This window comes from Lithobates pipiens, unplaced genomic scaffold, assembly GCF_037356315.1.
Source record: "Lithobates pipiens isolate NorthernLeopardFrog02 unplaced genomic scaffold, aLitPip1_a1.2 Scaffold_28, whole genome shotgun sequence".
NCBI classification, from domain to species: domain Eukaryota; kingdom Metazoa; phylum Chordata; class Amphibia; order Anura; family Ranidae; genus Lithobates; species Lithobates pipiens.
Genome location: NW_027507789.1, coordinates 92,505,085 through 92,529,777, shown reverse-complemented (window position 1 = coordinate 92,529,777; position 24,693 = coordinate 92,505,085). Strand labels below are relative to the sequence as shown.

The window sequence follows — 24,693 nt, the reverse complement described above, 5'->3', positions numbered from 1 at the left end:
TGACTTGTTTTGTCCACGCCCCCTCTCCCTTGTATGGGGTGGCTCGCTGTGAATGTGGGCGGATTGTATTGTGTGCGGCGTTGCTCTGCTACAATATACCGCCCTGCGTCACGTGGCCCACGTGACGTTAGGAAGGATGGAGGAGGTGTGGCGTGCCCGAGCTGAGCTCTGCGCCCGGAATACAGTCCCCTGCCCCCGTAGCTCGCCAGTGATGGTGTGTGGAGTTGATTCTCCACATACGGTCATGGATCCCCTTGAGGGGAGCAGGTCCCGGTGTGGCAGGTGCGGCTCGTCTCGAGCAAGCCCCTGCTGGGGCAGCTAAACAGCACTGGATGCTGCCTATAAGGGACGTGTCCATATGTTTATTCTGTTGTTATGACTACAACAGAAACACATATCGCCACTCCCCCTCATTGGTCACGTGATTGATAGACGCGGGCCGATGGGGTGATTTACATGTGTATTTCATTCATTATCATTCCTGTTTACGTAAAGAAGTATTAGGTAGTGCCTGCTCTCTATGCAAGCTCCCCATTATTTTCAATGACCCATATATCAGGTTTATAGCACTGTGGTCTGCCATCATATGAAACTGGGTGACCCCGGAAGCACGTTTTCATAAATTTTGTAGCTGGGGACACAGTATATGGAGATGGCAGATTTGGATGTTTATACAATATATTTAGTTATAAATTTTCTTCTTTTTGGTCATTCTCTGTTGTCATTGTCCATTGCGATTTATATTCAAATTGAGAATGTTAACAATACTGGATTGGAGTTCATTTTAAATATTGATTGCAAATTTTCAATCTAGGTATGCTTATCAATGGATGGTTTTATGTATGTGTTCAATTGATTAATTGGAATTTCAATTTCCTGTCCCGCCCATCGTTATGGGTGGACCTATTTCAGAGTGATGCAGTTATAAGAACAGCAATGTGGGGGGTCATGGTATGCCCCTGTTGATGACCGCTTGTGTTGAAACGCATCGGGCAGCATTACTTGCACCCCACATTGCTTTTTTGAATCGATTTTACTTTCAGTGCTCACTTTTATATTTCTGTTAAATGCGTATATTTTAATAAAACCAACTGGTTTATTTTTGACCTACACTATCTGGAGCCCCCCTTCTTTTTCTTTTTTCGGTTTATGGAGCTCTCATTTAAAATCAAAGCTGTGTTACTCCCCACTTTGGAGACGTTGCTTGGGCTATGGAAAACTTCAGCCGGTGATTATCAGCCGGTGACCACACAGGGGCCAACTTCCAAATGTGGCAACAGGCCACAAAAGGCACATAACATACAGGGGAAAATGTATTTAATAAAAAAAAAAAAAAATAAGACAACAGTAAAGTTAGCCCAATTTTTTTTAATATTGTGAAAGATAAATGTTGCGTCGAGTAAATCGATACCAAACATGTCATGCTTCAAAATTGCGCCCGCTCATGGAATGGCGACAAACTTTTACCCTTTAAAATCTCCATAGGCGACATTTAAAAAATTCTACAGGTTGCACTTTCTTTTTTTTTTTATATTGGTTTTTATTGAGAAGAAATTTTTCTTTTAACAAAAGGAGAAGCAGGTTGCACTTTTTAAGTTACAGAGGAGGTCTGGGGCTAGAATTATTGCTCTCACTCTACCGATCGCAGCGATACCTCACATGTGTGATTTGAACACCGCTTTCATATATGCGTTCGCTTCTGCACGCAAGCTTGGCGGGACAGGGCACGTTTAAAATATATATTTTTTTTATTTTAACTTTTATTTTTATTTTTTTCACTGTTCTTTAAAAAAAAAAAATAAATGTGTGTCACTTTTATTCCTATTACAAGGAATGTAAAAATCCCTTGTAATAGAAAAAAGCATGACAGGTCCTCTTGTATATGAGATCTGGGGTCAGAGAGACCTCACATCTCATATTTACACTAAAATGCAATTTAAAAAAAAATTGTCATTTGAAAAAAATAAATAAAATGTCCCTCTAAGAGCTATGGGCAATGACTTGAAGACAGGTGAGGGGCTTGGGGCTATCTTCCCCTCACTCGTCTCCATGTCAGGCCAGGGACAGGTCCAGATCGCCGTCACGGACCCGGCTCCTAACTTTTTTAGCTGGCTCCTAGATTCCAAGCAAATTTGTCAACCCCTGGTATAATGCACCAATTGAACGTGTCCACAGTGTTTAGTTTTGAGCTTTGGTTAAACCACACTTACATAACATCAATATTTGGTCAATAGTTATATGTCCCTGTGTTGCAATAGCCTGTTAGGGCATTTTTTTCATAGGTGTGCATGTGGATCTACAGTGGTGAAGATGTGTATAAGAATGTGTGCAGCTGCACATCTCCCCCTTTTTGATTAGACAACATTGTCTAATTTTAACTGTTTGTGGACTGTGACCTTGATCCCTATTTGCTGTGTATTACTATTATAGTGGTCTTTTTTGATATACAATAAAATTTACTTTATATAATCTAGCAACAGTTCTCTCTCTGCTCTTCTTGGGTGGAATTGTTCCCCCTCTTTTGTGTGTTATGGTTTAAGATCAGGGAGATATCTTTTCTGGCCTCTCTTGGTCTAGAATTAAGTTTCTGATTAATTTAATAATCAATGATGTTTAATTATCATTAATAATATTGGTTGATCCGGGTACTAACCTTTATTGATTTGTTCACATTTGTGTTGTATATTATTTTGCAAACCTAAGCGAATCTAAGATTAGTAATTAATTTAGGAACTCCTCCATCGCTGGATGACGCCATTATGTGCGTAATGTTGAGAGCATGTGGCTTGGTATGGATTTGTGGGTGAACGCACGCTGTTGTCTAGTAAAATAATATTAGAATTCCTAAAAATGGACAACATAAAGAAACAACAGGAGAGAACCTACAGGTAGTGACAGGGGGAAAAAAAAACTTACATTTGTCAGCCTGAACTTGGGATGAGCACATGCTTCACCTTGCGAGATGTTTCTGGCAATTTCCAGCCAAGCACGTTTTTTAAGAAGGTTGTCCTTATATTTAGGATGCCGGGTGTCATAAATCATTGGTTTCTCCCTCGCAGGTCTGATCAACTCCTCATAGTCCACAGATTCTTACATCTTTGCCACTTTTCGCCCTCTTTTTGTCATGCTTGCTCTCCGGTCATCACCACAAAACAGACGGGGGAGGTGTAGGAGGAGGGGAGATAATTTCTGTTCACACCGCAACACAGCTGCGAATCAGATGCATGCCCATAGAAGATAATGGCCTTGTAATTCGCACCGCAATGACAAAAAAACGCACACATCTTTTGTGCAATGCGCAGCCTGAATGCAACACACATATGTGAACATGCCTCACTCAAATTAACTTTGTTTAAAATGTCTTGCGAATTGGATGCATTGTATGTCACATCCAATTCGCATAGGTGTGAACGGGGGCTTAATCTTATAAGTTTGTGGCATTTATATTTTATATTTTCACCTTTTAGAGATGAGCGCAGAATTTATTTACCTTTACAGATGGACAATGACCCGAAGCATACTGGGAAAGCAACCAAAGCATTTTTTAAGGGAACGAAGTAGAATGTTATGCAATGGCCAAGTCAACCACCTGACCTGAATCCGTTTGAGCATGCATTTCACTTGCTGAAGACAAAACTGAAGGGAAAATGCCCCAAGAACAAGTAGGAACTGAAGACAGTTGCAGTGGAGGCCTGGCAGAGCTCCACCAGGGATGAAACCTAGCGTTTGGTGATATCTATGCATTCCAGACTTCAAGCTGTAATTGACTACAAAGGATTTGCAACCAAGTATTACAAAGTGAAAGTTTGATGGATGATTATTAATCTTTCCCATTACTTTTGGTCCCTTAAAAAGTGGGAGGCACATATACAAACTGTTGTAATTCCTACATCGTTCACCTGATTTGGATGTAAATACCCTCAAATTAAAGCTGAACGTCTGCAGTTAAAGCACATCTTGTTTGTTTCATTTCAAATCCATTGTGGTGGTGTATAGAGCCAAAAAGATTAGAATTGTGTCGATGTCCCAATATTTATGGACCTGACCGTAGGTGCACCAGATGATCACTGGAACAGATGTGCGCAGATGTTCACAAGGACGATAATGGGGAGATAATTTTACTGGGACAGATGTGTGACAGGTGTTTTTCACTGTGAGGGGACACTATGACAGGACACTGTTTTGGAGACACTGTTTTGGGTGATCAGTAAAAAGCTGTAAAAGATGTCTCAAACTAACTAATTTCCTACTGGCAGCACAGATCCACTTTCCTTCTCCTCGCTGGTAGGCTCTGTGTGAGAAGGAGAGCCAATTGCTTCACAAAGGCTCTTTATTTACATAACATGATAGCTTTGAATGGACACAGCCACTATGAGATCAAGAGGGTCAGTCACAGAGCCCTCTAGCAGATTGGAGATGTGCCGTGGCCGTAGGACACAAGCGCATCAGTTATGTACGGCTGCGTGGGTGTGCGGCCGTGCTATCCCGCTCCTTCTCAGAAGGACGAGACACCCTCCTGGCTGTTTATATGCAGTGGCCGGGTGGGAAGAAGTTAAATAAAGGAATTGTTGAAAATTTGTGTTGTATCTTTATTAACTTTTTACACTTTTTGGGTGAACGAGTATGGGTACTATGTATCCCATACTCATTCACATGGGGGGGCGGCAGCATCTGGGGGCCACCCAGGGTTGTGGGAAAGAGGTCCTCCCCCCCCCCCCCATCAACATAGGGACAAGGTGCTTTGAGGCAGGGGGAAGACCCTCTCTGCCCCAAAGTACCCCCGCATGTTAAGGGTATGTGGCCTGGTATGGTTCAGGAGGAAGCGCGGTTGCTCCCCCTCTTTCTTGGCCTGCCGGGGTGTATGCTCAGATAAGGTCTGGTATGTATTTTGGGGGGCTCCACAGCGTTTTTTTTATAAAAGTGGGGTTCCACTTAAAATTCATACCAGACCTGAGGGGGGGGGGGGGGGGCACATTGTTTTTATTCACAATTTTCAATTGCCAGCATTCTTTTGTTTACATTTCAGCTCTCAGCGGGGAAGGCCACTGACAGCTTATAAGTCATCAGTTGTTAAGGATATGGCGGCCAACTTCCCAGCTTGCTCCTTAACAACCAACTAATCTTCACACATAATTTGAATCGGTCGATTTATTTTTTGACTGATCCAAATTCGAACCTTTCTAAAGTGAAGTTAGTAGCATGACGAATCTATCCAAAACAAATTTTTCCGTTCTGCACATGTCTATTAAATTATATGTAATCCCTGGAAAAAACAGGCATATACAGAAGAAAGATATGGAAATGGAGTAAGCTTGCTGTGAAATGAGTTACAGAGGATGAAATCAATAAAAAGGAGAAGAGAAAAGGTAGAACGTGGGCAAGGAAATGGTGGGAATGGACAGAGTTTTATCCCTCACCATCATGGCTTGTATAAAAGAAGAAGTCTTTAGTCAGAAATTATGATCTGAAACTCTTGCAAGAATTTGAATATGGACCAGGAGGCCCATGTTATGAATTGGTTTGATCCATCATTTTTTTTATATACTCTTTATTTCTTTTCTCATTTTTTCCTTTACAAAACACCATAAATACGTTTCAATTACATACATTATTTTTAATAACAATGCTAATATTCCCCAACCCTTAACCCCAAAAAAAATAAATAAAAAAAAAACCCCAATCCCCTACTTCACTCCCCTCGTTCCTCTCCTACCCTTCCCGTCCATGTATGGTGCTCTTTTTCCAGAAATGCTCCCCATTGTTGCCATTTACTTAGATGTTTTTGGCCTGAGTCCTCCAGTCTCTGTATGGACTCCTCTATTACCCTTATATGTTCTACTTTCCGGACCCACTCTGATACTGTCGGTACCTGTACGGACTTCCAATGGCACGGAATCAGGGATTTAGCTACGTTCAATAGGACTGGGGTCATTGTACCTCTGTATTGCACAATCCCTTTCTTTGTGTCATGGAACAGGCATTCCCATGGAGAATTTCCTACCCTTTCCCCTGTCACTGAAAATATCATTTCTCTTATTTGCTCCCAGAAAGGGGTTATTTTGGGGCAGTCCCACCATATGTGCTTGAAAGACCCTAGTCCCCCACATTCCCTCCAACATAGCTTCTGGTTTTCTTCACTGAACCTCTGTATTCTCTGTGGCGTCAAGTGCCACCTCGCTATTAATTTAAAGGACATTTCGATCGTTTGAACATCTCTTGCCAAGGAGTAAGTCATTTTAATAATTTTGCTCCTATGCTCCTGATTTCTCAAAGGCCCTATTTCTTCCTCCCATTTCCCCAAGTAGCCTGGAAGCTCCACGTCTCCCTCTTGCTTTAATATCTTGTATATTTTGGAGACCCTTTTCTGTAGACATTGTGGTTCCTTAAATAATTTTTCTAGTGGTCTAAGTTGTGTCTTTACTCTTAATGGTTGTGGTAATCCTTGGATAAAGTGAGCCATTTGCATGTATCTCCAATAATCAAGTGGCCTACAACCCCATTCTTGTGTGATTTCCCTAAAAGTGTTTATCCTATTCCCTTTCATTACTTCTAAAAGTGTTATATCTTCCCTTTCTGCCCACCTACTAAAGTATAAACGCTCCTCTTTCCCTGGGGGGAAATAATTTGTGTCCAGAAGTGACATTAAAGGTGAATTATAGTGCCACTTGTGTCTCTTATTTATTTTGTCCCAAATTTTTAACGTGTGCCTAGTTAAAGTGCAAGTGCTGGTCCCTAAGTCCCTATGTTGAGGGGGTATCCATATCATTTTAGCCAACTCTGTATTACTTAGTGTAACTAAGGGGTTGTGTTTATACCCTTAGACTTTTTTTGCAGTTTTTTCAGTTTGGTTTTTTTCTTTCTAACATTATTCTCACTCCTGCGGGGGGTGAGGGGTCATCACTACAGTATTATGGAAAAATCACACAGAAGAGTACACCGAGTCAAGCCCAGCAGACAGACTGCCGCATAGAAGTGGGGTGGGGGGTTGGGGTCTAGATGGTTTTTCTCACTGGGGATGTTGCCTGATTTTTGAATTTCTCTGGGGCTGTATATTATGGTATTCCCGCTATGGGGTTGGGGGAGGATCTGGGAGGTGTAAGAACCGGGTATGCCGAATGCAGTATAATATGTTTATGGAGGAAATATTCTGTATAGTTCATTTAGCTGATGTGCCGGGATGACGTCTATTCCTATATTGTCCTGGAATGTGAGGGGCCTTGGGGACCCCCTAAAACGTACTATGGTTTCCACGGCCATTAGAAAACATCTGCCGGGTATTTGTGTGCTGCAGGAGACCCACCTGACTCCGGGAACGGTGTCGTGCCTGGGGTTTGCATGGGTGGGGTGGGCGCATCACTCCACCCACACCTCCTATTCAAGGGGGGTGAGTGTGCTGGTGCATCGTACCCTTGATTTTCAGCTGCTAGCTTTGGAGGTTGATCAGGAGGGGAAATATGTATTTTTGATGTGTAGAGTGTCACGATTGCAATTTATTCTTGCTGCGGTGTATGTACCCCCTCCGTTCAGTCCCCTGGTTCTTCGTGCCCTATTAACTTTTTTATTAGCTAACCCGGGGATCCCTATGGTATTGGTGGGCGATCTCAATGGTGTTCTAGACCTTGGCCTAGATAGACACCCCCCTCCTCCAGTGGGTGGGGGCCTACATTCTACGGCCTTGGCAAGGTTCCTGGGGGAGGTGGGCTGGATGGACCCGTGGAGGCTCAGGAACCCGACCGAGCGGCAATTTTCATGCTTTTCCAAGACGCATTTTTCCTTATCTAGGATTGACATGTGCTTGTGCTCGGCCGCAGCGTTCCAACATGTGGAAAGGGTACAGTATTTGACCAGAAGTATCTCTGATCATTGGCTGCTGTTGGCTGCAAGTATAAAGATTTAAGCCATCTCAGCATCTTTTCTCCCAGTCCTAGATATTCTAATATCCTATCTATGAACTCCCACTCTTCTCTGTCAAAAGCCTTTTCGGCATCTACTGACAGCAGTACTGTGGGGGTCTTTCTCCTAGTAGCTTCCTGGATTAATGCTATGGACTTTAGTGAATTATCTCTCCCCTCTCGACCCTGGACAAACCCCACCTGATCCGGATGGATCCATTCCGGGAGGAGGGTTTTTAGTCTTTCTGCCAGTATTTTCAAAAAGATCTTTATATCCGTGTTTAATAGGGAGATCGGTCGGTAACTCTCCAGGGCTGCTGGGTCCTTCCCCTCTTTCAAGATCAGGGTTATGTGTGCGCATAGGGCTTCCTCCCGGAACCTCTCTCCTCCTCCCACCGCATTGAAATAATCACAGAGTTTTGGAATCAGGAACTTCTGGAATTTCTTGTAGTACAAAATCGAATATCCATCGGGGCCTGGACTCCCCCCGAGTGCTGTATTGTTAATTATTCTCCTCACTTCCTCTGTTGTTATCGGAGCTTCTAATGTCTCCATCTCCTCCTTTACTCCTCTGGGGAAGTCCATGTCCCGAAGATACTCCTCTATTTTTCCTTTCCTTGCCTCCTTATCTCCCCCTTTCCCTCTTATATTATACAACTCACTATAATACCGGTGGAAATTTTCTGCAATTTTTGGAGTGGAGTATTGTATCTCTCCTCTTTTGTCTTTAATCATTGGGATATGGGTCCTATTCTTATGGTCCTTAACTCTTTTTGCTATCCATTTTCCCGACCAATTCCCCCATTGATATCTCTCTCTATTTATTTTATGAAATGCCGACTCCCTTTCTTGTTCCAGGATTTTTTCCAGTTCTCTTTTTTTTTTCCTTAACTCCTGTCTCTCCCTTAGTCCCTTTGGTCTAGTTTCCTGTTCTAATTCGTTAATCTCCCTATATAGGTGGACTTTTTGTTGTTCCCTTTCCTTTTTCTTCCCTGCTCCAATCCCAATCAAGACCCCTCTAATGACTACTTTGTGTGTTTCCCACAGGGTAGCTCTCGTTATATCTGGTGTATCGTTCAATTCATAAAAGCTAATCAGTTCCTGTTCTATCTTAGCTGTAACTTCCTGATCCTGTAGTAGAGAGTTGTTTAGTTTCCATGTCCTCCCTGTTCCCCTCTCTCCCTGTACTTCGAACTGAATCACTACTGGGGCGTGGTCCGAAAGGGTAATTGGTTTAATTTCTGCTTTTTTCAGGTTTGGGACTAATTGGTGGTCAAGCAGGATGTAATCTAATCTTGCGAAGGATTTATGTGGGGCCGAGTAATGAGTATAATCTCTCTTTTTTAGGTGGGAAATTCTCCATGCGTCTATAATCTGTGCATTGGCTAAGATTCTCTTTAATGCTCTATATCTCCCCTCTGCCGCCCTACTACCCCCCCCCCCCCCCCCGAGTTGTCCAGTTTAGGATTTAGAGTCCAGTTCAAGTCCCCTGCTATGATTAATTTACCCACTTTGAAACCCTCCAGCTTCTCAAGTACGCTCCTTAAGAATCTGTCTGGGTTTCTGTTGGGTGCATATACGTTCACTATTGTACATTTCATATCAAACAATTTGCCCCTTAGAAATAAGTATCTACCTTCCGGGTCAGCCAGTCGCTCCTCTATTTCAAATCTGGTTGTTCTATCGAACCCCGTAGCTACGCCTCTTGAGTGGGCTGAAGGTGTGTCCCCGTAAAACCATAATGGAAATTGAGATGATAACAGCTTTACGGGGGATGCATTAGTAATATATGTCTCTTGGAGACAGACCACATTCCCCCCTAGAAATTGGAGTTCTTTATCTATCTTGAATCTTTTTTCTTTTGTGTTTAATCCCCTTACGTTATATGATATTACATTAATTGCAACCATCAAATGCTTTCAATATCACTCGGAGTCTGACATAGGCTGACCCGGGGGCATGCCCCCTTTGAAGCGCAGGGGAAGGGGACATAGGAGGAGTGAAGAAAAAAAAAAATAGGGGGGGCTCTACCCCCAAACCCGCTAGTCCCTCCCTCCCCCTCTTCCCTCCCTCCTCCCCTCTTTTCCCTCCCCTTCTCCGCAACAGTACCCCTAAAAAGGGTGGTCGGAGTTCCCCCCTAACTTTGTTGATCATATGGGTTAGATACCTTTCTGGAAGGGACCTTCTTCTTCCCATAAATACCCAGGGGCTCCCACCAGAGACTCCCCGAAGACCTCCTCCCTCCCTCCCTCCCCCCCCTTTACCCCCACAACTCATCCGCCCCCTCCCTGCCCCATTCACCCCCTCTTTAAGTCTTTACTTTGCTCTTGGCTCGGCTGCTCTCACTCCTCTCCATCTAGGGAACCTTGGAGTAGGTCCGATCTTTTCTTCATCCCCCCACCCCGGTAACCGGGGAGGGGGGATGTCCAGCCTTTCGCAGAACCCCTGCAGATCTTCGGGGAATCGTAGAACTGCAGACCGGCCGTCTTTTTTCCCAATTAAACAGGCAGGGAATCCCCATTGGTAGGATACTCCCGAGGCCGTCATCTGTTGTGTGAGGGGCTTCAACAACCTCCTTCTCACTAATGTTTCTATGGCAAGGTCCGGGAAGACCTGCAATTTTACCCCCTCGAAGATCAATCCTGCTGATGTTCTCAGTTTCTCCATAATGAGGCCTCTCTCTTCTACATAGTGAAACCTCACTATCACGTCTCTGGGTTGCTCTTCTCTTAGCCCTGTCCGTCTTGCTATCCTATGAGCTCTGTCTATCCTGAGGGTATCTCCGGGTTCTCTTCCCAATAATGGGTTAAATAACTGCTTTATTATACTGCCCAATTCCTTACTACTATATTTCTCTGGGAGGCCCTTGATGCGCACATTCTTCCTTCTCCCTCGGTTGTCCTGGTCCTCCAATTTGTATTGGAGGCTCCTGTTCGCTAACTGCAGGGATGTAATTTGTTCTGTTATCTCGTCTAGTCTTTGGTCCTGGTTGTCTAATCTCCCCTCTATCTCTTCCACCCTCCCCAGGACTAGTCCTATATCTGCCCTTACTCCTGCTATTTCCATTTTTAATGAGTCCTCCATTTTTGCGAACATCTCCATTAGCATCTCCTTAATTAGGGGGCCTTCCCTCTCCTGGGGTATATCTGGCACACTACCTTCTCCCCTTGTACCCTCCACCCCCTGTCTTATTTCCTCCCTCGCATTTACTTCCTTTGGGGGCCCCATATTAACTCCGCTTTCCCTTCCCCCCTTTCCTTCTTCTAGCATCTTCTGCCTATTTGGGCCGGATCTCCGTGTTGCTCCTGATTTGGGGCTACAGGGGCCTTCCTCCGTTATACTAGAGTTACTTGCCAAGTACCGCTGGATTCCCCCTGGGCTGGAGGCCAGTGGGGTTTTTTTACCTGTTTTTACCTTCCCTCTCATATTTCCCTGTGGCTACACTCCCCTTGTTTTTAATCCTTTCTTGACTAGCCTCTAGAAAGGGGTCAGAGAGTGAGAGAAAACCCCCCGAGCCAAGACCCTTCTCCCAGGATCTGGAAGTTAACTCCCTCTCTTCTCCCTTCCACCCTTCCCCGGGGTCCTTTACTAAAAAACGATACAGTGACCCCCCTACCAAACTGCACAACATAAACAGAGATCAGCGGGTACACAAGCTATAATCGTACTATAAGTCCCATCAGTATTTATGCGATATATATACAATCTCTTTATCGGCTTTTGTCGTATAAACTTCTTTTTCTTGGCCAGCGCCTGATCCTTAGGATTAAGGCTATTCGATGCAGGCTCAAATTGGGCACAGCTTAATTGGTGATAGTCCTTCCTCTGCAGACGGTGACCTAGGTTCTTGCTTACTCCTCTGAATGCCCCTTCAACTCTGTGTTGCACAAAAAACAAAATCCGCTTCAATAGGAAGGGGGGGGGGGGGGGGGATTACCGTTATAGGTACTCTAGGCTTACAAATTATCTCCAGTGCCCAGCTATCCTCCCTGCGAAGGGGGCCGCCTCGGAAGGGCCCTAAAGCATAGCCGTAGGCCGTATACAGTTTGTTACCTCCGTAGACCCCCCCACATCTTCTCGGTGAGGCAAAAAAAAAAAAAAAAGAGAAAGGGGAAAAAAAAAAAGCAAAGCAGAAGTTTATGTTCTTTGAACGCTCTTTACTTATCCCCGCCGGAGTTCCAGTGTCCTGTTTCCTTTACTTTTCTCTCTCCCTTCCCTTCCCCCCTATTAACGTTGCTTGGGGGTGTGGTTCTTTTATTGTCGTGCTTATTTCAGCATGGGAACTGGGGTAGTAATCCGGGTGTGAGCATGTCTTTAAGCACTTTCTTTATTAAATGGGGTCCCCCCCAGTATTGTATTTGTATTTAATATGTTAAGTCCTCCTCCAGGGGAGTTGCCATAAGCTCCGTCAAAATGTACAGTACTTTACGCGGGGGGAGGGACTTAATATCTATATCCTTGCTGTTCTCTTAGTGATCTTGTCACTCTTAGTTTCCTGCCAGCCCCCTCCTCATACATGCTTCCCCCGAGTTTAGGGGGATGATGGGGGAGAGCCATGAAGAACCCAAAGCAAGAAGCCAGCAGAAAATCTAACCCCAGACTTAGCCGTTTCAGAGCTCATCTCCTTATGGCACAGTTCACACACAGCTCAGTATGCAGCTCTGTCATGCCTTTCCACATTCCCCACTTAGCTCACATTTATTAATTAATTACTGTACCGCACTCCAGTGTCAGTGTCCGAGGGCTTCGGATAGCCAGAGTCCCTTTCACTCCGCTGTGATGTTCATAGATGGGACAGTGAGCTGCCCTCCCGTAGTGGCTTCTGGCTGCACGCCAGTGGATCGAGGCTCCCGCCGAGACTCCCGTCTCCTGCTTGTCTCCTGTGTGGGTTCCGTAGAAAGCGGCTCACCTACTGCTTAAGGCTTCGGGTCTGCGGCTGGTCCCGGGCGTCCGACATTCCGGATCGGGGGGTGCACGGAGCGCTTCCAAAGCCGTGTCAAGCTGAGGGGGGGCAGCGCGGCGACCGAGAGCGAGCCGGCTCTCCTCCGTCTACCCGCATGCCTGATCCGATCACCGCTCTGCTTCTCGCCGCGTGCTAGAGGGGGGCGGAGTGTACCGCGGGGATTCCAGGTGGAGAGGGAGGGGTGGAGGGGCTCCGGACGAGCCTACCTTCTAGTGCTCCGCCCCATCTCCTCTTGTTTGGCAAGTTTCGAAATAACCCCAAAGTGGTTTGATCCATCATATTACTTAGACAGATAGTATTCTAAATCCTTTATAGAATCTCAGAATTACTCTGTCAAAGTTGGTATTTTGGTGGATTTCTAGTATTGATGGATTAACATTCTAGCTGCAGTGAGAGAATGGTGAAGATTGTCCCTTTTTGCTGATTTGACAAAGCCTGGTAATATTAAAATAAGTACAATTTTTATGCAATTAACCATCTTCCTATTGCCGAAGTAGATAGTAAATAGTAGTAAGTATGAAGCATTTTTCCCATCCACCAGGAGTGATTGTTGCATCAAGGTCCAGCTTTCCCACAAACAGTATTTTCTTCATAAACTACAATAGATACAATTCAAATAAAAAACAACCAAAATAGATGACAGGTAACACTTGAAACTCCAGGACTTCAAAAGTGCAGTTGTGCAATTTTCATACCTATAGCTCTGCTTTAGAGATAGATTTGTGTTAAATTTGATCCAAGTACAAGTTTAAAATTCCAAGATTACTGAGATGGCAAGTTGGTTTTAGGAACCCCAGTGCTCATAGAGGAAACAGGTAAGTCATCTGGGGAGAGTGTAGAGAAAAGCTGGATTTACAGCAACCCCAGTGGACGTGTGTTTAATAATATTTAATAAAGGAATAAAATAACTTTTAATGGTCACAAAACAACAAAGCTAAATTATTGTCAACCTTTTTTTTTTTTTTTTTATCAACATCTAAGTATTTCTCAATTTTGGACTGGATAGAGGGTCACTTTTTAGTGCAAGAAATGTGTCCTGGTAACACCCCTTTGCATGCTTATTAGTGTTACATCATAGTTACATAGTTAGTAAGGTTGAATAAAGACACCAGTCCACCCAGTTCAACCTGAGTAAGTGTCTACAATTGTCCCTATCCCTGTACATTGCACACTCACATTGGTCCCTACCCTCAAGGAGCCCACAATCCAAGGTCCCCATTCATATAATAGGGCCAATTTTGGGACAGAAGCCAATTAGCCTACCTGCGTGTCTTTGGAGTGTGGGAGGAAACCGGAGTACCCGGAGGAAACCCACGTGGGCACAGGGAGAACATGCAAACTCCAGGCAGATAGGGTGGTGGTTGGGATTCAAACCAGCGACCCCTTTTACTGCTAGGTGAGAGTGCTAACCACTACACAACTGTGCAGCCCATCAGTTGAATAAAAAATGGACATTAGTATTTCATGCAATGTAAACACATTTCACAGTTACAACAGCCATTAAAAAAAAAGGGAAGCTACAAACACACAAAGCACTTCTACTGTCCGTTGCAACCAAAGTCATGTTTCTGGAATAGAACATAAAATGGAAGCAAACATTTGTTCAGGTGCTGTTACAATATGTAATAGCTTTCTTTTACACTAGCAGTTGAAAGTAAACAAACAGTAAAATGACATGGAAACCTGAAATAAAAAAGCAATGGAAAGATTTGTTGCACATTATTTTGGGTAGATCTACAGTATATGTTAGTCCACGAGAGACTGGTAAATTCTGTCCTCCACGTGCGCCTTAGTGGCATGTCATTTCACAGGGAGCTCAATGACTTAGACGCCAAGAGATAAAAAGCAGATACAATCCTCCCCAAATCTAAAGGGGGCATAGGACTTCCAAGCCTAATTAAATACTACAGAGCATGCCTTCTCACCAGAATAGTGGACTGGAATATCCACACATCCACAAAACAATTGATCAATCTGGAACAATATCTATCCAGTATTCCTCTGGCCACAGCACCCTGATTATGTACTCATAGGTCCCATTTTACGCTGCTTCCATGAAGTAAACAACAACTTCTTTCAGCTATACCAGGTCCCCTGACCCTGCTCTACTCCAAACCTGATTTCCCTCCTGGAACAGCAAGGCTTTTGGAGATACTTTTATAACCCTTCCCAGCAATATGCAAGTCAACAATTCTTAATCGTAGGTCTTCTGAGAGCTCTTTTGTGCGAGGCCTCATTCACATCAGGCAATGCTTCTTGTGAAAAGCAAACCCAGAACTGGTGTGTGTTTTTTATAGGGCAGGGCAGCTGTAACCAACACCTCCAATCTCATTTCAGTGATTGGACTCCAGTTGGCTGACACCTCACTCCAATTAGCTCTTGAAGATCTCATTAGTCTAGGGAATTCACATACTTTTTCCACCTGCACTGTGAATGTTGACATGGTGTGTTCAATAAAAACATGGTAACATTTAATTCTTTGTGTGTTATTAGTTTAAGCAGACTGTGATTGTCTATTGTTGTGACTTAGATGAAGATCAGATCACATTTTATGACCAATTTGTGCAGAAATCCATATAATTCCAGAAGGGTTCACATATTTTTTTTGCATCTGTGTATATATACGGTAATATATATATATTCAGGGATTGAAGAACTTGACACTTTTCTATTTTGATGTGCTGAAGTATTACTGTCATTTTTTTTTTAAATGTTTATATATATTTTTTACACTTTGGTTTACATTCGTGTTTTACACATTTATTTATTTATTGAAGCACTATTCACTTTCCATGGAGTGTTGGCAATGTTCACAGTAGTATATTACATTTATTAATTTGCACATAGTTTTTTCTAACAATATAATTCTTTGAACAGCGCCATTTCCCCTTTGTACAGCTTTAATTTCTTATTGCACTATATCACACTACCTAGATGCTCTTATTTAATTTCTTATTTTATGCAGCTAAGCTATGTATTCTGGTCCTATGGGGCAAATCTAATGCCCCCACAATTAAATAATGGTTTCTGAGGCTCAATAAAATTGCCAAAATGGAGGAGCTCATAGCCATCTCACATGATAACATCTTCAAACATAACACCCTCTGGGCCCGCTTCAAGACCACTTCTGATTACACACAAATCATGAACCTACACAATAACTAAAGTGATACTTTATCTCACACTTTCAATGGCCCCATATCACCTTGGTCAACACCAAACACATGGGAAGATCAAGGATGGATGGGCCGAAGTTCAGTGTCAAGTCGGAGACACATGCCCCCCCCCCCCCCCCTGTCTTGGCCTACTTTTACCCTCTCTTCCCACAGCCATATCCTCCTCCCATCTTTATTCAAACTCAAACCACATCCCACCTTATCCCCCAACGTCCTTCTTACTTATAACCATCCCCCCAATCCCCCACGCTTGCTTACATACTACCAACGGACCTAACCAATGCAACCAGCAAGATTGTCAACCTTGCGTTCATCCCTAATCACAAGTAGCTCTCACCATTTGATACCTATCACTAGGGATGAGCCCGGTGTTTGATTCGAACCCATGTTCGAAACGAACATCGGCCGTTCCTCGAAACCAGAACTTTGTGGGCCGTTCGCATCAAATTCATGTGATACGAATGGCCCACAATGCACTGCGCCAGTCTCAGTGCATTTGTCACGTACCTGGTGGTAGAGCCTGACCTGCAGGGAGAGACCTCTCTTGCGGCTCCGACTCAAGGGCCCTGGTAGAGTTTACAGGTAACACAAGAGTCAGGAGTGGCAAGAGTGCCTGGCAGGATCAACAGCTGGATCAGGGGATAGCTGGAACCGGGGAAGGAACAGGATCAGCAGGCAGGTGCAGGAAGCAGAAGCAGAGCAGCAGGCGGGATGGCTAGAACTGGACACCAATGCAGGAACTCAGGCAGAAGCAGGACTTCAGGTAGGAGCTGGAACCACTACTGGAGATAGAGCAGCAAACGGCACCGGAACAGGAGGCTGGAAGCAGAGCAGTCAGACAAGCCGGGACGGAGGTCAGGCAGTCAGCGAAGGTACCAAGGATCAAGCAGGTGGATAGTCGGACAAGCCGGGTCGGTAATGGGCAGGCAGCAGAAGTACCGAAGGATCAAGCAGAGGGGAAGTCAGACAGGCCGGGATCAGGTGCAGGCGGATAGCAGGAATAGAAGGTAAACAAGCCAGGTCAACAGGTCACAGAAGGCAGGTTCTCAGAATCAGGGTACTCGCACGCGGTAGATCAGACAGCAAGAACTGGATGTGACAAACCAAGTTAAATAGCCCGTCTGGCGCCAACAGGCGCGCACGCACGCGTGGCGGAAGGTCCGGACTGAACTCTACTGTCAGGATCCTACTGACAGCATTGCTAGCTGATGATTGGCCAAGCATGCACTGTGACCCCGCATGCTTGGCCAATCACAGCGCCGGCAGCAAGGAGAGCCATAATTGGCCACAGGTTGGATGCCTGTGGCCAATTATAGCTCAGGGGGTTTAGTACACGCCGCACACTATATAAGGCCGCCAGCGCAGCGGGCTTGTGTAGTGTGTTGCGGCATTCATAGAGAGAAGGATAGGCAAGTACAGTGTCAGCTGTGCTTTACTTCTTTAGATAGCTCTGTTACAGTGAGTGTAGTGTTCAGGGAGAGAGCAGGATAGGCAGGGACAGTGTCAGCTTTGCTTTGCTTCCTAACCTATTGCTGTTACAGTGGGTGTAGTGTGCCTCCTGCACAGCATACACCTGAATCTACCCCCCTCATTGCTGGTGTTGTGTAGTTGATTTGCGCAACACAGGCATCTGCCTAATATTCAGTCAGTGTAGTGTGCCTCCTGCACAGCATACACCTGAATCTATCTCCTCGTTGCTGGTGTTGTGTAGTTCATTTGTGTAACACAGGCATCTGCCTAACATTAACATAACATATTTTGGGTATGGGTTCTCCTTAATATCCATACAAGACCCAAAGGGGCTGGTAATGGGCTGGGGTAGGGGGGTGATGGGGTAGCCATGCCATTTTTCTCAAAGATTTTCATCCATATTGCCAAGACAAGACATTACATTAACCTTCCTAGCGGTAATCCCGAGTCTGGCTCGGGTTGGGATTTTAATTACATAAGCGGTAACCCCGAGCCAGACTCAGGATCGCATCGCTCGATGCAGGGGAGGACACAGGGAGAGTTACTCACCTTGTCCCCTGGATCCAGCGATGTCCTCCGCGCTGTGTGATCGAGCTGTCCTCCGCTCGATTCACAGTGCCGAATGCCGCCGAGCTCCGTTCCCTGCGACGTTACGATGCACGGGAGCGGAGAACGGCGGCAAATTCAAAAAAGTAAAAACACACAAAACACACACAGCACTGTAATCTTACACATTACAGTGCTGTATTAAAAAATACACACCCCCTTTGTCCCTAGTGGTCTGTGCAATGCCCTGCATGCACTTTTATATTATAAATACTGTTTTTTACTGCCTGGAATTTGGAGATTGTCCATAGCAACCAAAACATGTCCCTTTTTCAGTTTTTTTGGGATTTGATTACATTATTGAATAATTTTTATTATTCTTTATTATATTATAAACTTTATCATACCCGGGATGTCCGCTAGACTCTGGTTTGAAGAGATTTCAGAGCGTTATTCCTAAGAATTACAGGACTACAAAATAAAAGCCAGATTTCCATGCAAAATAATTGTACCGCTTTCAGCACCTTATTCAGACTGAATCATACCGCCAGGGAGGTTAAAGCTGCAAGCAGTTTTAAATGGCTTTTTTTCCTTTACAATTGTCATTTTGTGCAGGGACTGTTCTAAACATGGCAAACAAATGCCACTTCACAGGCATACTTTAGACACCCCCCATGTACGATATTTAAAGGAATATTTCACCTTTTTTTTCACTTCATGCATCATTATAATGACTGCTTTAGAGAAAACGTCAGTTTTTAAAACTTTCTTTTTGCATTGATACATGTCCCCTGGGACAGGACCGGGGTCCCCAAACCCTTTTTAGGACAATAACATGCATATTGGCCGTTATAATTAGCACTTTTGATTTCAAACGTTTGTGTCCATTGTAATTAATAGGGTTCTAATGTTCGTGCGAACTTTCGGTCCCTTCGCAGGTTCTGGTGCGAACCGAACCGGGGGGGGGGTGTTTGGCTCATCCCTACCTATCACACCGAAAAAAGTAACCACTACATCACTCTACAGAAACACGAATAGTCAACAGTTCGTTTCAAGAAACCAGCTCAAGCCACAGCACAGTAAACTACCATGTGAACTTTATCTCCTGAAGACCAGGCACCTCCCGGTTTCAGAGAAACAAAATGAATTCATTATTTACAAACTATACAACTGCCTAACATATTCAGCTAGTCACTGTTATGTACTATTCTTTTCCTACAAATGGTATGCACATTTCATCTTTGATTGGTACAGAACTTTTGTATATCCTTAGGCCACTGGGCTATATTACTGTTATACTACTGTTATACTTGTTTACTAATCTTGTAATAAAATACTATGGAAAAGAAAAGGGTACTCGAAAAGGTACAAATTGTGAACAATTCCTCCAAAAGAGGGAATAAGCCCTTGTACACACGGTCGGAGATTCCGACAACCAAATCCGTCTGAGTTATTCCGACGGATTAATTCCGGACAAGGTCCGGAAGTGATGTTGCATACACACGGTCGGACTAAGTTGTCGGAAAATCCGATTGTACATAACGTGATGACGGTATTTCGTTACGACGGGACTACGTTCAGGCTAGTAGCCAATAGCTTTGGTCTAGGAATTTGATCTGAGCATGCATGGCACTTTGTCCGTCGGAGTAGGCTACACATGATCGGAGTATGTCCGATAGGAACATTTTGTCGGAAAATATTTCCGGCAAGTTGGAAAAGTTGGTCCGACGGAAACAGTCCGATGCAGACCACACACAGTCGGAATATCCGACAAAACGCTCCGATAGGAAACATTCTGACGGAATCTCCGACCGTGTGTACAAGGGCTTAGACTTTGGGGTTGATTTACTAAAGACAGACTGTGCAGTTTTTAAAGTGCAGATGCACTCTGCAAGTGCAGTTGCTCCAGAGCTTAGTAAATGAGGAAGAGCTCTGCTGGCTTCCCTCATCCAATCATGTGCAAGAATTTTTTTTTATTTTCTTTACATGTGATTGGTTGTTCTTTGTAAAGTGAGGTTTTACCTCATTTACTAAGTTCTGGAGCAACTGCACTTGCAGAGTGCAACTGCACTTTCAAAACTGAACAGTCTATTTGCCTTTAGTAAATAAAACCCTTTGTCGCTATGATATGTGTGTATACCTTCTTTCTTTCTCAGTTCTTTTTTTTTTTTTTTTTCTATCACTTTTTTTTTTTCCAATCTGCTCATATGCCCTTCTCCTCTTTCTATCACTTTCGATTACTCCCATCCAACAGTGCTGTTCCATTGCCTGGCACCCGCTGCCAAACTGCATACAATTATTTTCACTAGACTGCAATTGTAGGATAATCCACTTTACACTGAAAGTGCACTTGGAAGTAAAGTCGCTGTAGATCCGAGGGGGACATGCAAGGATAGGTTAATTGGCTTCTGTCCAAAATTGGCCGTAGTATATGAATAGGAACCTTGGATTGTGGGCTCCTTGAGGGTAGGGACTGATGTGAGTGTGCAATGTACAGGGATAGGGACAATTGTAGACACTCACTCAGGTTGAACTGGATGGACTGGTGTCTTTATTCAACCTTACTAACTATGAAACTATGAAGTGCACTTTCAATGCAAAGTGGATTTGCCTTTCATAAATAAGCCCCATAGTCTGCTTCTAGGGCTTCCCTATTAACTGATAAGATTCCTTTTTGTGTCATTCTATCATAATCTGTTAGTGGGATAGTTATACATTTAACACCAATCTCTCCAATATTCAGGTAACTCCAAGCAGGGCCTGCGCTGTAAATTGTGTAAGATTGGGGTTCATCTGTGGTGCTCAGAGGAAGTGTCACACCAGCAATGTCTGGGAAAGACGGTAAGATACTATAATATTTACATTTATTTTTTTTATAGCTTAAATTTAAAAAAGTTGCACAGAGCAGTCCCTTACCTCCTCTTCTGGAGTCCCCTGGTGGCACTCTGTTTCTTCTCTCCTTGATGCCCCATCATTAAGCGCAGTTCTGGGGGGGGGGCACCCATGAGAGCATTTTTCTGAGCCAAGCCATGTGTGTCCATACACACAGCATGGGTTTGCAGAGAATGCATTAAGATAAAAAAAGAAACACTTTAGACTTTAGAACCACTTAAAGTTCCTGTTGTCTGCACTTTTTTCATGTAAAATAACAAATGTCTATTATTTCTATAATTCTGTCCAGTCTTTTTCGGTTACTTATCAATAGGGATGGGTGAACGGTTTGGCCCGAGCATAAGTTCGGGCCAAACTTTTGTTGTTCTAATGTTCTGCGAACACCGAACAATATGCGGTGTTTGGGGAAAATTCGGAACGCCGTTAAAGTCTATGGGACATTAACATGAAAAATCAAAAGCGTTCATTTGAAAGGCTTATAAGTTATTATCCTAAAAAGTATTTGGTGACCCGGCTCCTGCCCCAGGGGACATGACATTTTTTTTGTAAAAGCGTCAGTTTTTTCAGGAACAATGATTTTAAATAATAAAAGTGAAATATTCCTTTAAATTTCGTACCTGGGGGGTGTCTATAGTATGCCTGTAAAGTGGCACATTTTTCCCATGTTTAGAACAGTCCTTGCACATAATGACATTTCTAAAGGAAAAGTCATTTAAAAATACTTGTGGCTATAATGATTTGTATGTCCTGGTAATACAGATATGTCATTGCATTGAAAAAAACGGCATGGGATCCCCCACAGTCCATTACCAGGCCCTTTGGGTCTGGTATGAATATTAAGAGGAACCTCGAACCAAAATAAAAAAAATTGCATGGGGGTCCCCCAAAAAGTCCATACCAGAACCTTATCTGAACACGCAACCTGGCAGGCTGCAGAAAAAGAGGGGGGGGGCGAGAGACGAACCGCACCAGGCCACATGCCCTCAACGTGGGGAGGGTGCTTTGGGGTAGCCCCCCAAAGCACCTTGTCCCTATGTTGATGGGTAGAAGGGCCTCATGCCCCGGTGGTTGTGGGGGTCTGCAGGGCTTATTGGAATCTGGAAGCCCCCTTTGGGACAAGTCCTTTATTAAAAAATCAAAAAATAAAATGTCCCACAAAGTCCATTCATCTTCTTCTCTTGTTCCGCCGATGGACCAAAAAATAATAAAAAAAATAAAAAACCCGCAAGCTGCCACTGATCTACCTCCATGGGAGGCACTCACCATAGGAGGCATCCTCGCAGGTGACAATTCTTTTATACCAATACTTATTAGCTGCGCTGAAATAATACAGTCCCTGGAAAAAACAGTCCAAAAGTGAAGATCCACCAAATAAAATGTAATCCTTAATGGTCTGTTAATGGTGACATCACACAAAAACACCCAAGAAGCAGTGACGAGTTCCAAAAGAAAAAGTCCTCTACCACTATTCACACTGTGGCTTACCAGATTCTGAGATCTCTTTTTTGGGAGAGCTGCAAAAGCTTGTGATTCCTTTCCCAGACAGGGGTTCACTGTAAGAATTAGGAGATTCTCTCCTAGTGGACCACTCCCCACTACAAACATCCCAGGTGATATATTCTAGGCAGCACTCCTCCCCCATGTAAAAGACAGAAGAGCCTCCATAGTGTAACTCTCACAAAGATTATTTATTAAGTAAAAAATATCGCACTTACAAAAGTTCATTCATTAAAGTGCTCTTTAAAAACATCAAGCCGGCCGGCTCTTTAATTTCTAAAAATAAATGAAAATTTAAAAAAAAAAAGGAGAAAAGGGGCAAAAAGGGGTACCACTTTTTCCTGTGTTTTTTTTTTTTTTAATTGTTTAATTAATTTTTATTATTTTTAGAAATAAAATTTTTCTTCGCGATTACTGTGGAATTTCTTACAGTATTGGGAAACATTTTTTTAATATAACGATGATCCGTCTTCTATTTGGGAATTAAAATTGGCAGATGGAGACGTATCTTAGTGATTGTTTTACCTTTTTTTCTTTTTCTTTTTTGCATCAGTGCGCAGCCCGCCTATTCGACTGGTCGCTATGCTTGTGGCGCAGGTACCCAAACTTGGGTCTGGTTTATTATCGCCACTCGGGTACCGCTAGCCATCATATGCATTCCATTTTTCCTTTCTTACTGCTTTTTTTTTTTTTTCTCCCTCTCCCCCCCCCTCTCTCTCTCTCTCTCTCTCTCTCTCTCTCCCCTCTCTCTCTCTCTCCCCTCTCTCTCTCCCTCTCTCTCTCCCCTCTCTCTCTCTCCCCTCTCTCTCTCCTCTCTCTCTCTCCCCCCTCTCTCTCCCCCCGCTCTCTCTCTCTCTCCCCCTCTCTCTCTCTCTCTCCCCCCTCTCTCTCCCCCCTCTCTCTCTCTCTCTCTCTCTCCTCTCTCTCTCTCCCCCCTCTCTCTCTCCCCTCTCTCTCTCTCTCTCTCTCTCTCTCCCTCTCTCTCTCTCTCTCTCTCTCTCTCTCTCCTCTCTCTCTCTCTCCTCTCTCTCTCTCTCTCCTCTCTCTCTCTCTCTCCTCTCTCTCTCTCTCTCTCTCCCCCCCTCTCTCTCCCCCCTCTCTCTCTCCCCTCTCTCTCTCCCCCCTCTCTCTCCCCCCTCTCTCTCTCTCCCCCCTCTCTCCCTCTCTCTCTCCCCCCCCACTTAATAAAGTGTATATATATTCATCCTTCCCTGGTTTAAAGTAATTTGTGTCTAATAAAGAAATTAACGATGAGTTAAATTGCCAGTAGTTTAGTTTTCCCAATTTATCCCATATTTTGAGAACATTTATTGTTAGTGGGTTTGTGCTACTTACTAATTCTCGTTGTTCCTGTTCCCTTTATTTCCCTTATCGTGTACCCATCCTGTTATTCGTGAAATAACAACTGCCTGATAATATCTCCTGAAATTCGGAGCTTGCTTCCCCCTTTCCAATATTGCATATGGGATTCTAGGGTTCCTATGCCCCCAGATACATTTTATTACCAAAGTTCTTAATTTCATAAAGAACTCTTGTGGGACTTTTATTGGGATAATTTGGAACACATATATTAACTTTGGTAGTATAAACATTTTTAACGTGTTTATCCTCCCTATTAACGAGAGGGGTTTATGCCTCATATGTCTTAAAAAATCCTTGACCCTATTCAGTATAGGAGGATAATTGGCCGCATATGCAGACGACCGTGATGCTGTAAGCTTTATGCCCAAGTACCCTAGCTCCCCCCTACACCAAATAAAGGGGAAGGAGGTTTGAAGTATCTTTTGTTCTTTTTTAGGCACTGTTATTCAAGATTTCCGTTTTTGAAATAATAATCTTAAAATTTGTCAACTTCCCATATTTACACATTTCCTTTATTATGTTAGGCATGGTCATCCTGGGGTCTGATACATAAAACAATATGTCATCCGCGTAAGCGGTCACCTTATACCCCTCTTTACCTATTTTCACCCCTCTTATATCTTAATTTTTCCTAATTGCGGCTAATAAGGGCTCTAGGGCCAGGACAAATAACATTGGGGACAATGGACACCCCTGTCTTGTGCCATTGTATAGTTCCAGTGCAGGGGAGAGACTTCCATTAACTTTTATTTTTGCTATTGGGTGGTAGTAAAATGCCATTATCCATCTCAGCATTTTCTCTTTTATTCCCAGATGTCTCAGAGTTCCCATCATGAAGCCCCAGCCTGTCAAATGCCTTCTCGGCATCTACTGGCAACAGGATGACCGGGTCTTC

At 43.8% G+C, this 24,693-nt stretch overlaps 1 protein-coding gene across 1 annotated transcript in view; it reads left to right on the top strand.

Annotated features, from left to right (window-relative positions):
• Positions 1-24,693, top strand: part of STAC2 (SH3 and cysteine rich domain 2) — a 1,207,844-nt gene that overhangs the window by 536,399 nt on the left and 646,752 nt on the right. The window contains exon 3 of the mRNA XM_077459468.1: positions 20,791-20,888. Within this exon, the coding sequence (XP_077315594.1) occupies positions 20,791-20,888 (98 nt within the window). The remainder of the gene's footprint in view (positions 1-20,790; positions 20,889-24,693) is intronic.